The sequence below is a fragment of the Triturus cristatus genome, chromosome 3_2 (genome assembly GCF_964204655.1).
Source record: "Triturus cristatus chromosome 3_2, aTriCri1.1, whole genome shotgun sequence".
NCBI classification, from domain to species: Eukaryota; Metazoa; Chordata; class Amphibia; order Caudata; family Salamandridae; genus Triturus; species Triturus cristatus.
In genome coordinates, this window is record NC_140584.1 from 83,237,604 (window position 1) to 83,250,658 (window position 13,055).

A 13,055-nucleotide genomic window follows, 5' to 3' on the forward strand; every position below is an offset into this window, starting at 1 on the left:
TTGTAGCAATACCAGCTCGTCTCCGACTTGTCCACCTAAAACTCCTACACCGTATTTATGTAACGGGGTCCCAATTGGTATGAATGGGAAGGGCAGATGAGAGCGCCTGCAGGTGGGGATGTGGCCAGCTGGAAACCTTCTTCCACATAGTTTGGGAATGTGAACTGATCCAACCCTATTGGCGGGTAATTCATGGCATCATCAATACCGTTCTGTCGGTGCAACTCCGAGTGGAGGCCCGTAGGTGTCTCTTGAATATCTGGGAACCAACTGATTTAAATGTTTGCTTGACGCAGTGGGTTACGTTGGGATTAATGCTTGCCAAGAGGAATATCGCCCAGCGATGGGGGGGCTCCGCTCTCACCTACAGTACATGACTGGGAAAAAGACTTGGACTGGGCAATGTTCAGGGAAAAGACTGTATATGTAGCTCGTGGGTGTCCCGGCAAATGGTCTCGTGTGTGGGGCCTGTGGAACTCCTGTTGTGGAGATATATGTCAGCCGCCCTTGGCCCCTGCAATGGATGACCCCCTATCACCCTAGACCTTCCACCATGTATGTTTGTACTCTGTAACCTACCTACTGTACCGCGGATGCTTATCGTATTGCTCCCTTAATGATGTCCCTGTAATGCTGATGTTTGTTCTTTTTCAATAAAAAATGTTTTACAAAAAAAAATAAAAAAACATTCTGAGGTCCAGGATAGGACGTAACCTGCCACCCTTCTTGGGGATCAGGGAATACCGGGAGTAGCACCCCTGACCCCTTTCCTGCTCGGGAACCACCTCTATCGCACCCTTTTGTAACAGAGTAAGAACCTCCTTCTGAAGGAGAAGCAAATGGTTCTCTGTGCAAAACTCCTGGCAAGGAGGGTAAGGAGGAGGGAATTCCCTGAAGGGAATGGGCGTACCCATTTTCTACAAGATCTAAAACCCAAAGGTCTGAAGTGATCAACTTCCAATCCTGTAGAAAATGGGTAAGCCGACCTCCCACAGGACCCACATGATCCAGGATGGCGGATCTAGGGCTGCTTTCCTGCATTACCAGGAGGGGCTGGGGAGGTGGAGGAGGAAGAGGGATGATGTCCGGCTCCACGAAGGCGACCTCTGCCTGTACCTCTGTAGCTCTTATACAAGGGGTTCTGCTGCTGTTGCTGCTGAGGCTGTCTAGACCCACGAAAGGAAGATCTCCCAAAGCCACGGTATCCTTTATATCCATAGCCTCTTGAATGAGTCTGCAGACCCAAAGACCTCGCCGTTGCCTGTCCTTAAATCTCTACAGGGAAGAGTCCGCCTTTTCACCAAAAAGCTTGGAACCATCAAATGGTAAATCAATAAAAGCAGCGTGCACATCAGGAGAGAATCCAGAAGATTTTAACCATGCATGCCTCCTTGTCGCAATAGACGAGCCCATAACTCTAGCAACAGAGTCCGCAGTATCCAGACCAGACTGGATAACTTGGTGAGCAGCCGCTTGAGCATCCACCAACACCTCATTTAGATTACCCTTGTCCTCCTCAGACAACTTAGGAAGAATCTGTTTCGCAGAGTCCATTAAAGCATGAATGTACCTGCCCAAGAGACAAGTGGCGTTGGTAGATTTTAGTGCCATACTGTATGACGAAAAGACTTTCTTCGCAGATTGCTCCAACTTCTTAGAATCTCTATCTGCAGGAGCCTGCGAAAACGCCCCTGATGACTGCTTCGAGCAAGAAGCCTGCACCACCAGACTTTCAGGGGAAGGGTGAGAGGAAAGACTTGAGACTGTTCTCGAAACTGCAGGAGTTGAAAGAGGGTTGTGCCACACCTCAAGAATTGGCTCAGTTAGAGCATCATTAAATGGTAAAAGCAGCTCAACAAACGAAGATGGAGAGTGAAGAACTTCAGTGAGAAGATTAGGTTTATACTCAGCTACAGGAAGTGGTAAGTCCAAAAGTTCCCCAGCCTTCCTAATAACTGTATGGTATGGAGCAACATCCTTAGAGGGGGAAGCCTTTTGAGAAACAAAGTCCCACTCAGGGGAGGTGTCAAGGCCACTTGCCTCATACAAGTCCTCAAAAACATCCTCTGTATCATACACCTCTCCTTCCTCCCTCTCTTCAGCCTGGTACTGCTCCTCTTCCATTAACCTCTGTGCCTCTCTCCTTGAACGTAACTTCGGTTGCGGCGTCGACGGCTCCAGGAGCGGCGAAGGTGGATCCATAGCCGGCACCGATCGAATCCGAGAGGCTTCACGGGATGGAGCCGGGGACTGACCATATGGCGTTGACATCCTCGGAGCCGGAAAAGACCAAGACGACGTCACTGGCATGAACGGCATAAAGAGGGCCTGTGGATACTGATGAGGCACACCCAGAGTATATACCAAGGGACCCATGGGACCTGAAGGTGCTCCAGAGGGGTACGATGCTCTGGTGAACACACCATACATGGCATTAAGGAAATGCGACGGATCAGAACCTGCCATCGGATCCGATCGAGGTACCTCTGGAGTCGGCGCCGCTGGAGTCACAGGAGGAACAGCCGGAGCCGAAGGAACCTCATCATCAGCCAGATTCGTCGGTGAGAATCTCGGCGTCGTAGCCTGCTCTGGGGTCCCCTTATAGGAAGGAGATTGAGCCGGAGTCACCTGAGAATCTGAAGGTGAAGGGAAATCAAAGTCCTTCTCTCGACGCCGACGAGCAGGAGAAGGGGATCTCGACTCCACCGGCTTCGATGACCGACGTCGAGAAGCATGTCTCCTCTTCTTCTTATGCTTCCTCTTGGAGTCGTGCAATGTCGAAGACCTGGACTTTGACCTTTTTCGACCCCTTTTTTCTTTTCTTGCCTTGGCCATGTAAAGTTTGGCTTCTCGCTCCTTTAACGCCTTTGGATTCATCTTCCTGCACGAAGAGCATTCCTCGACGTCATGGTCTGAAGACAAACACCAGAGGTAATCCTCATGCGGGTCAGTAATTGACATATGTTTGCCGCATTCTCTGCATGGCTTAAAGCTTGACTTCCTCGGAGCAGACATGACAAAAGGAGAAAACGATACAATCTAAAATACAAAGTATCAAGACGAAGTAAGGAGAGTCCCAGAAAAAAAACTTTAGCGTTGACAGCGTGGAAAAAAGGGAACTTACGTCATCACACCGACGTGGTCTTCTTATGGCTCCAGTGACGTCATGTGGAGCCGCGTGCGGAGCCATGACGCTGAGACGATCACATCGGCGCGGAGAGCTAGGAAACATTTCCATGGAATGCTGGCGCAGGGGATATTCATAAGGTGAGGAAACCACAGGCAGATGTATCCATCAGAATCTACAGTACTACATGCCACCAACAGATGCTTACTGGATAAGTAGCATTTTCTGTTCAAAGCTTGTGTGGCTGTAGATACATATGCTTAGCATAGACCGTAAAGCAGTCTTTATCAATAAGCGGTGGCTAACCTGTGGGAGTTACAGTTGTTTGAAATAGCGTATATAAAACTGCTTGGCTCACATTAGCTTGCTGAAGGGCTAGCCCATCTACACAGTAATGTTTTGTAAATGCATGCAGTGTTAACAACGTAGCTGCTTTGCAAATATCAGCTATATGTATATTACCTAGAAAGGCCATCAAAGCTCATATTTTTACCAGAGGAGTGAATGCTAGGTTGAATAGGTAAAGCTCTTTTAGCTTTAGTATAGCACGTTTGGATGCATTTGACAATCTAACGTGCAATAACGGAATTAGATACGGCCCTTCCTTGGTGAGGTTTTGAAAAAGCAACAACGTGTTGTTGTGTTTTCCAAAATTATTTAGTTCTGTCAATATAGTACATGTGTGCTCATTTTACAACTAAGGTATGTGGAGCCCTTTCTGCAACTGACTCAGGTTGAGGAAAAAAGCCAGGCAATGCAATAGACTGATTAAGGTGGGATTGAGAAACCACCTTTCGAAGAAATGCAGGATTGGTATAAAGTACCACCCGATCTCTATGCAATTAGAAGAAAGATTCTTCTAAATGTAATGCCTGAAGCTCTCGGACACATCTGAGTAAAGTGATAGCAACTAGGAATGTTACCTTTCAGGATAAAAACTGGAGGGGGCAGGAGTGGAAGGGTTCAAATGGAGGACCCCTTGATCCTGTTAATACAATATTAAAGTTCCACGTAGGAGCTGATGGCACTCTAGGTGGAATGACTCTTTTCATACCTTCCAGAAATGCTAGGATGGCTGGAATCCTGAATAGGGAAGTGTGCTGCCTTTGTAGATATGCACCTTATAGACGTAAAGGCTAAAATAAAAAAAGGTATGCAAATGAAATCAGTAGCAGATAATACCTTGAACTTTGGCTGCTAATTGATCAATGTGTTCGGAATGACAGAAGTGAACAAACCTTTTCCATTTAGCAGCATTACAGGCATGAGCAGTAGGTCTGCGTGCCTCCAAGAATGCTCATACACTGCTGTGGGAGATTCAGGTAGACAAATTCTAACACTTCAGGAGCCAGATTGCAAGCTTGTGGGACGCAGGTCTGGGTGTCTGGTTTTTGCTTGGAGAAGGTCCTGCCTGTTCTGCAGTATTTTGTGGGGAACTACTGAGTTGGTAAACCAAGGTTGCCACACCCATGTGGGAGCCACTAGGATGAGGGTGAGAGATGTCAGCTGAAGTTTGTGAACCACAAACAGAAGCAGTGGGAGACGTGGAAAAGCATAAGCAAACATACCAGACCAACACATCTATAGTGTGTTGCTCCTGGATTGTGGGTGTGGATACCTGGCTGCGAAGTTTGGTCATTTGACGTTTACGCTGTAGTGAAGAGCTCTATTTGCAGTTGACCCCGACGTTAGAAACATTAACGGTGGGGTTGCGGGTGGAGTTCCTACTCATGGACTTGTTGAGGTCTCTGCTGAGGAGAAATGCAAAGTGGGTGTCTACTCCGGGGAGGCACTCCGCTAAGAGGTGAATGTTGTACTGGAGGCTCACCTCCAAACGGTCTGGGCTAAATGAAAAAGCAGAGGGGACCTGGAACCCCAGTGCTTTTGGAGATAATACGTGGCTGTCATGCTGTCGGTTCTGATTAGGTCTACCTTGACAATCAGGTGAGAAAGGAAGGCTTTCAGCTGTAGGTGAACAGCTAGTAGCTCCAATGTACTAATGTGGAGATGTGCCTGACTGGGTGTCTAGTGTCCCTGGACAATTAGATTTTGGGAATGTGCTCCCCATCCCGTGAGAGAAGTGTCAGTTGTTCTGGTTCTCTGCAGAATTGGGTCTAGGAAAGGCCGTCCTTTTAACAAGTTGTTGGTGTTCCACCATTGCAGAAAGTGGCAAGCTTGACGCCTGACCAACATAAGATTTTCCAATTGACCCTCCGCCTGAGTCATTTGGTGCACTAAGCACTCCTGCAACGGGCGCATATGGAGTCTTCCATGAGATACTATGACTGTACATGAGGCCATCATACTGAGGAGACGCTTGACTTTCCTCACTGTTATCTGTTGATGTGGCTGAAAGTAGAGAATGAGACTCTAGAAGGATTGCATTCTGGCAGTATTGGGGTATACGATCACTTGGTAGGGTTTTATTTCAAGGGATTGGAGGTGGGATTTGACTGTGTTGATGGTAAAGCCTAGTTGATGGAGTAAGTTTATGGTGGCCTGAGTGTGTTTGAAGCACTTTTGCAGAGTTGTGCTGTTGTTAAGCCAGTCGTCTAGATATGGAAATACATAAATGATTTGTCTGCGCAGGTGAGCAGCTACTACAGCAAGACATTTGGTGAACATTAGGGGGTTGGGTGTGACCCTGAAGGGAAGCACTTTGAATTAGAAGTGCTGACCATTTAGGACAAACCTGAGATAGAGGTGATACGCCTGGTGAACAGGAATGTGGAAATAGGTATCCTTGAGGTTGAGCGGTCATGAAGCCACCCAACTGGAATAAGGGGTTGGCATCTTGAAGAGTGACCATGTGAAAGTGCTCTTAGAGAAAAAATTAATGTAAGGGTCTGTAGCCCACGATTGGTCTCAGGGACCTATGTTTTTTGGGAATAAGGAAGTAAAGTGAATAGACTCCTGTGTCCTGCTGGCGGGGTGGTACTGGTTCTATAACACCTTTCCTGAGGAGTGCCTGAACTTTTTCCCTGAACAATTGCTGATGTTGTGGTGAATGTTTGTGATTGCGAGGTGGAAGGTTTGGAAGTGTGGAAGTGAGCTCCAGGCAATAACCATGTTGGATAACATCCAACACCAACTGGTTGAAGGTGATGTTCTGCCAGGTGGGAAAGAACCCTTGTATTTGACCCCTGACAGGTGTTATGTGATCAGGGGGAATGGTTGACAAGTCAGGGTTTGGTGGTTGTGGCGGATGACTTTGATACACCTTTTCTCTACCTTTAGAGCTGTTGCCCCTGTAGGAGCCCCTATAGTATCCCCTAGGCAAGGAAGTTTGTGCCGGACAATGCTGGTAAGAGGTGGAAGTCTCAGGGGAAGTGGTCTTTGAGCCTCCATGGTAATAAGAGCTGCAAAAGGAGCCGCAGAGGTATGTTGTCTGCAATGACCCCATGGCCTTAGCTGTCTCATTGTCCTTTTTGATCTCAGGGAGAGTGTCGACTTGAGGACCAAAAATATATTCTTCATTGAATGGGATGATTAAGAGGTTCTATTGAACCTTAGGTTTAAAGCCTGATATCCGGAGCCAGGCATGTGTTCTGAGGAGGAAGCTGGAATGTATGCCTCTAGCTGCAGTGTTAACAGGATCGAGGGCACAACAGTAAGTAGTATTAAAAATGAGCTTACCCTCTAGGGCAATCTGATAAGCTCCCTTTTTATGGTCCTCTGGGAAATGTTGGAGGATTTCCTTCATTTCTTCCAAGTGGGCCCTGTCGTAGCGCGGGAAGAGGCCGATGGAACTAGCAATCCGCAAGTGGTTGGCGGATTGGGCAGACACCCTCTTTCCCACTGCTTCATTCTCTCACTTTATCTGGTGAGGGAGCCTCACCAGATGTTTAGGAGTTGGCCCTCTTGCATGCTGTGGCAACTACGAGGCAATCAGGTGGAAGTTAGCCTCATATGTATATAGGGTCCTTGGGTGACCCTGTCTATTTTTTAAATCGACCTATGGCTTGATTACCATTGGCTAAATGGGTCGTTGACTATATCTGGGGCGTGTCTCAACATGCCTTTTAGTATTGCCAGGTACTGTATCAAGCGTTGATTAGAGGATAGGGTCTGAAACAAAAAAATCATAGCCTAGTGGTTCACTGTCTAACTTCACTTTATGAAAGGCGGCAGCTCTACTTCGGAGGACATGGTAGGTGGCAGTGTCGTCTGGGGGAGAGAGCTCAGCAGGATACAGATCAGGGTCTGTATCAGCAGGTAGTTCTACATCATAAGTGTCCCAGGTGCCATACTGTGGTGGAAAGAAAAAACATTTCCTTCTTCTCCCACCGCCCGCCCCTGTGTATGAGTGGAAGGAACCCTCTGGTGAGCAAGGTGCAGTGGCACCAGGTGAAGCGGCACCAGGTGAAGCCAGTGGTGAATGTGTATGGTGTTCAGCAGGTGGGCTGATGTGCATCAGGATTGTGGCCTTGACTGACTTCTTTCTATGCTTAGGTGAAGGTGAAGTATCCAAAGCTTCTTGAAAGGACCCCTTTCTTTTAGATGGCTGTGCACCAGTGTATGGAAGTCTTGTGATGATGCATCCAGTGCCTGGATAAATAATATGTCTTGGACTGAAGTCTAACTCCCCCTGCAGACGCTGAATCACAGAATCCACAGGCTCGGAACTGTGTGCTGGTTTGACGGATATGAATGTTTTCAGCAACACTGTGGAGGTTTTCGGTGCCAATGGTTTCAGGTCTGAAGCAGGTGTTTTTGGCGCCGACATCGAATGGTGCTTCAATGCAGAGGATTTCGGCTTTGGTGGTCGGCTCGACTCTGTTGCAGAAGGAGTCCGTTCGGAAGCGTGCGGCCTGTGCTGTTTTTTCAGCGCCGAGCCAAAGCTGGGCGTGTCCGAGACAGCCGATCGGTGCCGATCATGGCCCAAAGGCAGTGGTGGCCAAACGGTGGATTTTGGTCTGTCTGGCTTGGGTGGGCAACCCTTTGTGGTGGTATCCTGCAGTCGAGGTGGAGGGGGCACAGCATTCAAGGCTTGACCTGGTGTGAGATCCTGCCTTTCAACCTCGATGTAGTCGCAAGGGGTGAATGATCCTTCTTCAGCAGCCGACGCCTGTGCCTCCTCTTGAAGATCCTCGGGTTCGAAGAGATCTGGCGTCTCTTCGATGCTGTAGTGAGACATTTCGAGACACCGAGCTCGAGGACCACACAGCATCTTCTTGGATCAAAAAGATCAGTAGGCGTCGCAGCTGGCCTTGCTAGGTGGGAAGAGGTGTGGCGCCGCGGCCAGGGCGACTGACTCCGGAATCTGTGGATCACGGTTCGATCTCCGGCACTGGCGGCAGATTAGCCTAGCACCATGTGACTCTGGGCAATAGCTTGCTTAATCTTCCCGACGGCCCCCAGCGTTTAGAGACCCTTACGGGTGATTGTTCGCGCTTTACAAATGTGGATTATATTATTATCTTTTACATTGTGTATTGTAACCACAAGGTCATTGCACCCAAAGCTTCCTCTTCAGAGAGGAATTTACATGGACGTTTAAATATTAGGCCTTCAGCCTGTTTGGGTCAGTGAGTATTTAACTAACAGGAGAAACTTTTTATCAGCGGCTTTCTTAGGTAAAATGTCCTCTTGTTGTCCGTGCAAATTTCTGTGTTTTTCACTTGTTATCCATATAATGGAACTATTTTAAATAGCTAGATGCATAGTTCATGGAACAGTTGCCAAAATGGGCCTGTTTAGTCCAATGTCGTGCTTATAAGCTACAGTATGCCTTTTCAAATGTGACAAATTTGTTACAAATTTGGATTGTTAAGAAAGGTAAGCATCCTCAAAGCTAGATTTCTTTTGAGCTAAGAAAAGATCGCCCCCTGAAGGAATATTAAAATATCTGAGCTGGCAAAATGAAAAACTGCACTTTGGCTCCCAAAGTGCAGAGTCTACTTAGCTAAGAGGGGCATCAGTTAAGCCGACATAACATTACAGATGTGTTGACAATAGCCTAAACAGATTTTTAATCAATTTTATAAATGCTAAATTGATTGTCAATGATTTTGTTCTAGTGGGGCCAAATGATGGAAATGGCAATCACCCGGTCCCATCTGATTTCCAGATATTTGTATGCTTCACCTCACTCACTGTAAGGTAACGCTGTACAAATGCAAATAACATTTCTTTTAAGTTTAGAAACAAAGATAACAAATTTGGACTTATCAACATTTATGGTCAATTGATGATTTCCACAATACCTACCTAATGCACAAAACACCCTATGAATACTTATCCGAGTCTTTAGTGAAAGCCTCATATTGTATGATTGGTATCAGAACGAAAAGATTCCCGGCCGCTGAACCCACTGTCACACGCATATGGTACACAACACTCTTTGTGTTGATATAATGGGCAGGAGTGGTGTTGTCAAACGGAATCTGAATGTGTTTTCCCTTGGTGAACAGGACAAATATCTTCACTGCTAAACCAATCACTTGCAGCTGAAGCATATTTATGTAAAGGTGTTGCTAGAACACAGACATGAAAACAATTTAATTTCATCTACAATTTCATTACATTGAATCTTAGTGACATCCAGATCAAGATGGCCCTTTCCACCTTCCCCAGTCTACTTACAAGTCAAAAATCATTTCACTCCCAAAAGCCATCATGCAACTGTTGAAAAAGAGGGAGCATGACCATCAATTCTTCCTCAATACCTTGTTCCTTCCTTCCTGCCATTTTGCATTTCAAACCTGGACAGAAATATCACAGGAGGACATGAGGTCATTAGCTAATGTCCTGGGCTGGCAACAAACAGTAGTAGGTAATGCAAAACATGTGTTTTATGGGAGGTATAGCTGGTCTGGATGACAAAGATACTTCCCTCAAACAGTTCTATGATGTGAAGCTGGAAAGTCTCTACCCCAAATATGAAAGTCTGGTCTCATACTACTAATTGCTTCCTCACAGTTCCTTGAGATAATTAGCACACTCAACTGCAAATGATCCTTCCCTCCTAATGTGTCATCTCCTGCCACAAGAAAAATCTATCACTTCCTACTTTGTACTTCAAGTTGTAATCCTACAAAGCTGTCACAACTTCAGCTATAGCCCTGTGGCACCAACCACAACAGCTGCCCTGTTACTGCTCACAAGCTCACATGATGACCCATCACACTATTTAGGGTTGAAAACGCCTCAACAGTATCACAGATTCACCAGGGATGAATATTCTAATGAACTTTATTGATTGTTGTGCTCTATGTAGATAACTAACTTTATGCTTTCCCAGTGGCCAGTCTGTTTTCATTTTATACTATGTGCTGTTCTTAAAACGCAGTGTGATTTGCCACTGAGCACCCATCAAAGTAGAACTTTTGTTGTTTGCTCTTCATATATGACATTTTGGTAGATAATAATCCTTAAACTACTATTTTCATACTACTGATATGGTTGTCACCAACTTTCAGTGTAATGTTAATTGCGGATGAAATAATATAGTTTCCATGTACATTTTGGGGGGTGAGTCATTTTCTGTTGTGTTAGATAATAATTTGGTCCTATTAATACTAAATTACTGTACTGTCCAAATTTGATAATCCAAGGCAAGCCCTGTTTTCTTCTGTTATAGATGTTTTATAGTTCCCAAAGGGATATACTGAACCACTTTTATTAGTTTCATGATCATGTTATTTTATATCGTCATGTTATTTTCATAATCATTATCTCAAACATAAATTTCAAATGACATCAATGATATTTCAAATACCATCACTGGTGACATTACTTGTGAGATCATATGTGACATGAGCTATGACCAAGGTTTAGGAGAGACCGAGGCTCGGCATAGAACACATACAATTCCAATCCGGTACCTTACCCTGGCACGGACCAGCACCAGGCACTGTCAGATACATACTCGCAATTTAGAAGTTTATGAATGAGCAGGCAGACACCTTTATATGGCAACATCACAAATCGAAAATGCTCAAATGGTCTGAGAGGAAAGGAACATTGGTGAAGGATGTTGACAAACGTCTCACCTTACGTCAAACCGCACTGCACACAGTTGAATGCCCTGCGGGATGTGCTCTGTGAACTAGGGATTTTGGTGCTATGATATGAGCTTAGACCCCCCCCACCCCAACACCTGCATCAACTGCAAATAGTGTTGGGTTACGTTCAGGTCCTGATGTTATACTGTGTGCTCTTCAACCATTTCTTGTGTTTTCTTTTCATGCAAATACTTTCTAGGACACACTGTTCAAAAGCTAAGTGCACTTGCTCTAGAAATTTTACAACAAGTTGCACTTGACTAAAGATGGTGCGAAGCAGAGATGGGAGGATGCAGGCTGTGACGGAAGGTCATGAGCTTCTGTGATTTCGTTGGTGTTGTATCAGCAGATTCAGCCCTTTCTTCCAGCTTCAACTGCATGTAGCATTAACTCAGTTTCAATATAATGTACTTTTTCGCTGTGCACAAACTCTACCTCACACATTGGCCTAGTACAAATCCGTGATAAATGACTACATAATGCAGTGCAGGTGTAGACCTTGCTTAAGGCCACGACCTGCACCAAGGCCTATCCAACCGAGCTAGCTTAGCATACACTTCAGCAATGCACAGTGACCTCTGATAACAGGGTCTAATGTACAGCAAGGCCCAACACTTGTCCCACCCTCACTTCCTGTGGCTTGACAGACACGTGGCAAATCTAATCTGGCAGACAGCCTGTCAAAATATCTATATCTATATATCTATATATATATATATATATATATATATATATATATATATATATATATATATATATATATATATATATATATATATATATATATATATATAAGCAATTACCTCAATTGGCACCATTTTTAAAAAAAACAATGAATAGATTTTCACCAAATCAAAAAAGACTAGGTCACTTCACCTCATCCAAGAATGGTGAAAATACCATTCAGTGACGTATGCTGTAGGTGGGACATAAATTTCCCTATATTAAGTAACAGAATGTTCAGCACTTTTTGTGAATAAACACTAATTTCTAATAAACGTATGCTCCCTTGATGGATCCTTATTAAACTCTTCAGAACCGAGTAGATGCAAACTTTGTTTTTTCAAATTTCATTCACATGGAGAGACTGAAGACTATAAACAGTTGTTGTTGCAGACAATGTAATGTATTTTTTAAACTTTCTCCGCAATACCACCAAGGCCACTCATACAATTGTTCACCACCCAATAAGATGAAAACTGTATTGGAGAGCTGTAACCGCCATAATACCTGTGCCTTGCTTCATCTGATCTAACCAGGAGAAATATTTTCAGGAAACGTTACTTGAGGTGCAGCACCCACATGAAAGACATTTTGCAGCATTTAAAACCACCAATGTGGTGGTGTGAGTTAAACAACAAGAATCAACAAGCTTAGTCCAGTTACTGATTACTTATGCAAACAATTCATTTAATTAACCTATATTTTGACTCTCATTCCCCTCCAGCCCATGCCTCAGTGGTCTTCAAGCTTTCTAGTTTTCGGAAGACCCACATATATTAGAATACATTTTACCGACAGGAACAAATGTTATGTTCCAATGTTGTAAAGTCAGGACATATTTTGATGGACAATACAACTTTTCAACTCAATACATTTACTTACCCAAAAGTGATGCATGCTTCTCTGACTACCTGAGAGCGAAGGTCTTTTGCAGACAGTTTAAACGCTCCGTCCAGCAGGCGCAAAAGTTGAAAGAAGTTTTCATTGTCTGCAGCTCCACCGAGGATTAAGGATCTAATTTTCTTCAGCTGTGAACAAAGCATTTGCCATTATACACAAAAAAAGAGAAAACACGAAAAGCAGGTCATGCAGTTGGTGACTTATTGTTAAAAAAGTACATCAACTACAAAAAATGGAATAAAAACTAGAAGACACGGTTTTCAGCACATGTAGTGCAAGGGCAGGCAAATGTTTGAAAT

General features: G+C 44.8%; 1 protein-coding gene across 2 annotated transcripts in view; it reads right to left on the reverse strand.

Moving 5' to 3' along the window:
- The window catches only part of CLASP1 (cytoplasmic linker associated protein 1), a 1,312,099-nt gene that overhangs the window by 790,089 nt on the left and 508,955 nt on the right, over positions 1-13,055 (reverse strand). For both annotated transcript variants that reach the window (XM_085647275.1, XM_085647274.1), the window contains exon 12: positions 12,739-12,884. In XM_085647275.1, coding sequence (XP_085503401.1) covers positions 12,739-12,884 — 146 coding nt within the window. The remainder of the gene's footprint in view (positions 1-12,738; positions 12,885-13,055) is intronic.